Below are 7,791 nucleotides of genomic sequence, written 5' to 3'. Positions count from 1 at the left end.
AAACGAGAGGCAAATGGAAAATAATGTAATGCGAGGGATAAGAGTTTGTGATGGGTACTTGGTATGTCTTAACTTGTGCGTAGATCTCCCTGGCAACGGCGCCAGAAATCCTTCTTGCTACCTCTTGAGCACTGCATTGGTTTTCCCTTAAAGAGGAAAGGGTGATGCAGCAAAGTAGCGTAAGTATTTCCCTCAGTTTTTGAGAACCAAGGTATCAATCCAGTAGGAGACTACACGCAAGTCCCTCGTACCTACACAAAAAAATAAGAACCTCGCAACCAACGCGATAAAAGGGGTTGTCAATCCCTTCATGGTCACTTACGAGAGTGAGATCTGATAGATATAATAAGATAAATATTTCTGTTATTTTTATGATATAGATTGAAAGTAAAGATTGCAAAGTAAAATAGATTGGAAACTTATATGATAAAAGATAGACCTGGGGGCCACAGGTTTCACTAGTGGCTTCTCTCAAGATAGCATAAGTATTATGGTGGGTGAACAAATTACCGTCGAGCAATTGATAGAAAAGTGCATAATTATGAGACTATCTAGGCATGATCATGTATATAGGCATCACGTCCGCGACAAGTAGACCGAAACGATTCTGCATCTACTACTATTACTCCACACATCGACCGCTATCCAGCATGCATCTAGAGTATTAAGTTCATAAGAAGAGAGTAACGCATTAGGCAAGATGACATGATGTAGAGGGATAAACTCAAACAATATGATATAAACCTCATCTTTTTATCATCGATGGCAATAATACAATACGTGCCTTGCTGCCCCTGCTGGCACTGGGAAAGGACACCGCAAGATTGAACCCAAAGCTAAGCACTTCTCCCATTGCAAGAAAGATCAATCTAGTAGGCCAAACCAAACTGATAATTTGAAGAGACTTGCAAAGATAACCAATCATACATAAAAAGATTTCAGAGAAGAATCAAATATTGTTCATAGATAAACTTGATCATAAACCCAAAATTCATTGGATCTCGACAAACACACCGCAAAAAGAGTTACATCGAATAGATCTCCAAGAAGATCGAGGAGAACTTTGTATTGAGATCCAAAGAGAGAGAAGAAGCCATCTAGCTAATAACTATGGACCCGAAGGTCTGTGGTAAACTAATCACACATCATTGGAGAGGCTATGGTGTTGATGTAGAAGCCCTCCATGATCGATTCCCCCTCCGGCGGAGCTCCGAAAAAGGCCCCAAGATGGGATCTCTTGGGTACAGAAGGTTGCAGTGGTGGAAATAGGGTTTCGTGGTGCTCCTGGATGTTTTCGGGGTATATGGATATATATAGGTGGAAGAAGTAGGTCGGTGGAGCTGCAAGGGGCCCACGAGGGTGGGGGTGCTCCGAGGGGGCAAGCGCGCCTCCCTGCCTCGTGGCCGCCTCGCTTCTTTCTTGACGTCTACTCCAAGTCCCCTGGATCATGTTAGTTCCAAAAATAACTCTCCCGAAGGTTTCGTTACATTTGGATTCAGTTTGATATTCCTTTTCTGCGAAACACTGATATAGGCAAAAAAACAGCAGTTTGCACTAGGCCTTGGGTTAGTAGGTTAGTCCCAAAAATAATATAAAAGTGTATAATAAATCCCATTAAACATCCAAAACAAATAATATAATAGCATGGAACAATCAAAAATTATAGATACGTTGAAGACGTATCACGTACCAAACCTGAACGTGTTCCCACTATGCAGGTTTTAGTACTAGTTCTAGTACTTAGGTTTTAAAAAGGGGAACTACCTAACCAAAAATTACTCTACCTTCCTCCTCATAAGTCCTCCTTCTTTGTTCGTCCTTGCCATGGCCAGTGTGCAGAGCTCTAGGTCGAGAACTACTTGTAACAAGGGAGCGGCAACCAAGGCTGTGAAAAAAAGAGGGCTCGCTGCCACGCAGAGACCTCGAAAGATCTCTGACGGGCAGGCGACGGCTCCCAGGAGTGCCCTAGCCACGGAGGCGAACATGCCGAGCTGGCAGCGCTGGAGTCGTTATCCTTCGACGGCATGCTCGATCAGCTCAATAAGCACCTCAATAAGCAGAAGGAGTTCATCCACGGCTTGGTGGAGCTGCTGAAGGAGAGCCTCGACGACATGCCCGCTGAGCTCAATGAGTAGGGGGAGTTGACGGCCGGCTTGGTGATGCTGCTGAAGAAGAGCATTGCCTCGGAGAAGAAGGCGACCGGCGAAATCCTACAACTTCAGGAGGATAAGGCGAAGCTCTGCCACGAGCTCGACCTGCTGAAGGGGGAGAACACCGGCTATAAGAAGCTGCATGAGAATAGTAGTTCCTCGATGAACATGCTGCAGGCCCTCGTCATGGAACAGAAGGAGGAGTTGGCGAAGCTCTGCATCCAGCATCCGGCTGCTGTCAAGGTACGTAATGCGGCCGTGGAACAGATGATGAAGGCTCGCGTCGAGAAATCCCGCGTCATGGACACAATGAAGAAGATGGCAGAGGAGACGCGCAAGGAGATAGAGGTCGTGGAGGCGATGAAGAAGCAGTTACGACTCCGAGGCCAGCAACCCGTCATGTAGTGAGAGCAGCGCCCCGGACTTGTGTGTTTGTCTTCCTTTTTTGGGTGATAATATTCCTTCTTCTTTTGCTCCTGTGTTTCTTCTTTTGCTTCGGGTGTTTCACCGCACGTGTCACGTTCTCTGCGAGGCACGAATAGAATAATGATAAAAATGAGATGACTAGCAAATTAGATCATTCTTTATCGTCAATAGAACAATGCCTCTTGCTAGTAATATATAATAAGAGTAGAGAGTAGAGATATGGCACTGGGCTGCCATGTTTCATGCTCCTCCGTCATACTCCAGTGAAAAACTTGAGTATACCGCACGGTTCTTTGCTCCTCCTCAGGTCATCGGCACATTTATACGAGCAGTCAAATCACAAGGCCCCGCCTTCCAGCATGATGCGACCGTTGACAGAAAAACAATGGCGCGAATAATTATCCCAAATCTTTCACGGTACGGTGTCTCCCGAAACAACGTGGCGCTCGCGATCTTGTAGATGCAATCACCACAGAAACAACACGCACACCCAATAATAGGAAGTACGTGAACGATCTTTAGAAAGATCAGCAACAAATTAGAGCTAGATGCCTCCAATCTGCTAGCCTGAATTCACAAAGTAATCAACTTCTCAACTGATATTTACTCGTATGGGAAGATACCCCGACTTGTCCGTGACTAACAGCAAAATAAAACCCACCCCTTACACGAGGCACAGCCTCCCTTTTATATGGTGCACGCAGGCACAAGATACAAGGGCTCAGCCCGACTCTATTGTGAGTTGGTTTCCAAACCGACTTAAACAAAAGGACTTTATCTCTCCTATCTCTACTAATTAGGAATTAACTAATTTAAAAAGATCCGGCAAGCTGATCGCAAGAATCCAAAACTAACCAGTACTCCTTCACGTAACGTTGACTTGACTTTGAATAACCAACGCACGCACCTATTGTACTCATCACGTATCAACATGGTGTTCTGAACTCTGGCTCAACATCATCCGTTGGTGCAGTTCGGATTGAAGTTTCCCCCTTAAATTTATTTGTCATCATCTTGCTTCCATGATAAAACTTGTTCGCCTGAACTGCCTGGTGGGTGTTATAAACAACAACATGCTCTCTCCTTTTCTGACGTCGTGCGGGCACGACATATCTCTCCTTTATTCCTTGATGATTTGTTGTATTAACAGTATCATTTGCAAAGGCACATGGGGTCACATCATCCTCCCTCCCTTGAAGTGAAACCGTCCTCGGTTTCGATCTATACTTTGCGGGTCTTTTCTTGAACACTTCGACGCTGCACTTTATATCCTTTGCATCTTTAGGAAGAATAGCATAAAACTCACCCTTATGCATAAAGGTGAACTTATTTCTTCGTCCATGATGAAGAGCGTTAACATCATGCTGCCACGGACGCCCCAAAATAAGGTGACAAACATGCAGTGGCATAACGTCACATTCCACCTTATCAACGTAGCCATCAATAGAAAAAGGAACCTTCACCCTATGAGTTACCTTCACTTTGCCAACATCATTTATCCACTTCATATAGTATGGTCTTGGGTGCTCCCATGTTGGTAACAAAAGAGACTCCACCACATCTTTGCTAATCATGTTGCTAGCACTGCCACCATCAATTATTAGTTTGCAGACTTCTCCCTTGGTGGTACATGCAGTTTGAAAAATACTCCGCCGCTGTCCTTGTTCAACAATGGTCTTGTCATCTCGCTGGACCTTATGTGCTAGCAAACTTTCCATATCAGGGTCATCTTGAGGATAACATAATATAGTATCACCATGACCTCTTTCGATTCCATCCTCTAACTTAGGCGTCTCATCTTCAGATTCTGAAATATATTCCGCATCAACAAGTAAAACCCTTCGTTGATTGGAACATTCATGCTTCATGTGTCCACGTCCTCCACACTTGTGGCAAATAATATTACGGTGATGCGATGACGTCGCACAAGATGAAACCTGAGAAACCTCCTTTAGCGCAGTCGCCACTTTGCTCTGTTCAATGCTTCCCGACTTATAAGAAGGAGTCGGTTTAGCACTAAACCCACCACCAATAGGAGAAGAACCACGTCGCCCATTGTTGTAAGTTGGACGAGTCTCTGAAGCTTGCTTCTCCAATACCCAACGTTCAGCATGCTCCGCTTGATGAAGCAACTCATGAATATCATTATATTGCATTAAATCAACACGGTCACGAATCTTTTCTTCTAACACCTCAAAGAAACGTACCATGGTCGCCTCCGCAGACTCACGCACAGCTGTACGGATCATTAAAACTTGCATCTCCTTATAGTACTCATCAACTGATTTTGTACCTTGCACTAGACGACGCAGTCTACTATGAAGCTGGCGAGTGTAGTAAGCAGGCACGAAACGTTCCCTCATGATTCGCTTCATGTCAGCCCATGTCGCTGGTCCCTCATTAGTACGGTTCTTATTATCCCACCATACAAGAGCATACTCTGTAAATTTCATAGATGCAACACGAACCTTCTTCTCTTCGGAGTAGTTGTGACCGTCAAAAATCTGATTTACGCGCATCTCCCACTCCAAATATTTATCCGGGTCAGCACAACGTCCCGAGAATTCAGGTATGGTTATCTTGATTCGACCCAATCCATCATCCTCGTTGGCACCATTGCCGCCATGGTCACGGCGCCGCCCAACATGGCGGTGAGCCCCAACATCATGCCGTGGTCGGTGAGGTAAGCCTCCATGGGCATCAGAATCCTCAGAAAAATCACCATCATCGTCGTTGTCGCGGTCACGACGTTGTCGTGGTGAGCGGGACTGTCGGGGTGCCACATCTCTCGCCTGAAGGCGCTGAACTGCCGCGGTGAGCCGATTAAGACTCTCAGTCACCACCTGTAGACTATCAGTGCGTTGTCGATCGCTGGCAGTCAAACGCTCGTTCAACCTGTCCTCGACGCCTACAATATTTGCAGACAATTCCTCAACCCTTGTCTCAAGCTTCTTATTGGCTCCCTTGATCGCCATCAGATGAATACGCAAATCATCACTTATCTCCAGACCCTCCGGAAGCTCATCGACCTCCTCATGATCAGATTTGTCATGCTGCGAGTTCACCATCTTGAAACAGTTGAATCAAATAGCAGGAAAAAAATTGTACCGTGATCAACCTTGCTCTGAATACCACTTGATGCGACCGTTGACAGAAAAACAATGGCGCGAATAATTATCCCAAATCTTTCACGGTACGGTGTCTCCCGAAACAACGTGGCGCTCGCGATCTTGTAGATGCAATCACCACAGAAACAACACGCACACCCAATAAGAGGAAGTACGTGGACGATCTTTAGAAAGATCAGCAACAAATTAGAGCTAGATGCCTCCAATCCGCTAGCCTGAATTCACAAAGTAATCAACTTCTCAACTGATATTAACTCATACGGGAAGATACCCCGACTTGTCCGTGACTAACAGCAAAATAAAACCCACCCCTTACACAAGGCACCGCCTCCCTTTTATATGGTCCACGCAGGCACACGATACAAGGGCTCAGCCCGACTCTATTGTGAGTTGGTTTCCAAACCGACTTAAACAAAAGAACTTTCTCTCTCCTATCTCTACTAATTAGGAATTAACTAATTTAAAAAGATCCGGCAAGCTGATCGCAAGAATCCAAAACTAACCAGTACTCCTTCACGTAACATTGACTTGACTTTGAATAACCAACGCACGCACCTGTTGTACTCATCACGTATCAACATGGTGTTCTGAACTCTGGCTCAACATCATCCATTGGTGCAGTTCGGATTGAAGTTTCCCCCTTAAATTTATTTGTCATCATCTTACTGCCATGATAAAACTTGTTCGCCTGAACTGCCTGGTGGGTGTTATAAACAACAACATGCTCTCTCCTTTTCTGACGTCGTGCGGGCACGACATATCTCTCCTTTATTCCTTGATGATTTGTTGTATTAACAGTATCATTTACAAAGGCACATGGGGTCACTTCACAGCAGTAATGAGCCGTCAAATCACAAAGGCCCTCACCTCTCTTGAAACCGACCTAGCTAGAGTGCCCCGCCCTCTAGCTTTTTAAAAAATGTATACTTTTGTACAGTAGTAGGATCGATGGATTGCGCCATGGAGCAAAACTAACAAGATGAAATTAAAGAAAAAAAGATGATACATATAGAAAACGCTCATCGGAAAATTATGCATATAGTACTATTAAAAAAGCTAGTACGTGCTTAAATGGGGTGCTAAATTATATTAAAGAAATTAGCATCTATCTATCTATATCTATCTATACCTATACCTATATCTATACCTATACCTATACCTATATACCTATACCTATACTAATCCTAGACTCCCTACAAATTCCCACGTTAATCAATAACTAGAAGCCGTTAATCTGATGGGACCGAGTTATTACGGCGTAGATCTAATCTATCTATTGCTCTCTAGGAAAAAAGACACCTATTAATTCTCATGTTAATTAGAAATTAGGCGTACATCTAATGAGACCATGTTATTGCGGTCTAGATTAACTCATACAAGTTGTGGAAAAAAACTAAAAGAGATGCGCGTAAAATACCAAGATCCACCGATTCTTCCGTTCCCGGTAAAAAATAAATTCTAAAGCAGCCATATTATCACTCTCAATCTCTCACGTCTCTATTCATACTCATGGGAAAGAGATCCAGGTCTCTCTTAGATTGGAACAACCAAGTTGATCATTGATCCCACTCAAAATCTCTCACGTCTCTCTCTCTCTCCCTCAAACTCCCATCTCTCTTCCTCTCCACAAGCAGATCTGGGTCTCTCCCAATTGCAAATTTGCAGCAAGGACGTTAGGGCATGGATCTTCTGCGCTCATCTCCACATGGAAACAGATCGTGTCTCTCCCAAATTGCAGCAAGGAATTTATGGCATGCATCTCCTGCGCTCATGGAGCTTATTACAGTAAAATTATTTTCCTCATCTAGATCACGTTCGTATTTTCTGTCCTTGCACTGATTTATTTTCAATTTCTTTTTGCCGGTCTGGATTCAATTCTTTTCAGGTTCGTCTTCTCAGTCCTCACACTAATTTGTTTTGAATTTCTTTTTTCCAGTTCGGATTCAGTTGTTTTCATCGTGACCTTTAATAGTGTTGTCTAGGGATTCAATCTCCTTTATCGTGTGTGTTCTTGAAGCTGATGATTGCGATGGCAAAATAAAATCAGTGTTCTCTATCCCTCAAAAAACAAAACAAAAAATCTTTCT

At 44.0% G+C, this 7,791-nt stretch overlaps 1 protein-coding gene across 1 annotated transcript; it reads right to left on the bottom strand.

The window, feature by feature from the left end:
• Positions 1–3,502: 3,502 nt before the first annotated feature.
• LOC147960722 (uncharacterized) lies at positions 3,503–4,837 on the bottom strand. The gene has a single exon (XM_087533517.1). The coding sequence runs from the start codon at positions 4,835–4,837 to the stop codon at positions 3,503–3,505; it is 1,335 nt and encodes a 444-aa protein (XP_087389643.1).
• Between the last annotated feature and the right edge of the window lie 2,954 nt (positions 4,838–7,791).

The sequence above is a fragment of the Triticum urartu genome, chromosome 7A (genome assembly GCF_056163025.1).
Source record: "Triticum urartu cultivar PI428250 chromosome 7A, HENAU_Tu73, whole genome shotgun sequence".
NCBI lineage: Eukaryota > Viridiplantae > Streptophyta > Magnoliopsida > Poales > Poaceae > Triticum > Triticum urartu.
The sequence above is the reverse complement of the archived record's forward strand: the minus strand, read 5'-3'. Positions and strand labels throughout refer to the sequence as shown.

Excerpts from the sequence above, each read along its gene's own strand:
- LOC147960722 (XM_087533517.1), bottom strand. The coding sequence starts at position 4,837 with ATGCAAGTTTTAATGATCCGTACAGCTGTGCGTGAGTCTGCGGAGGCG.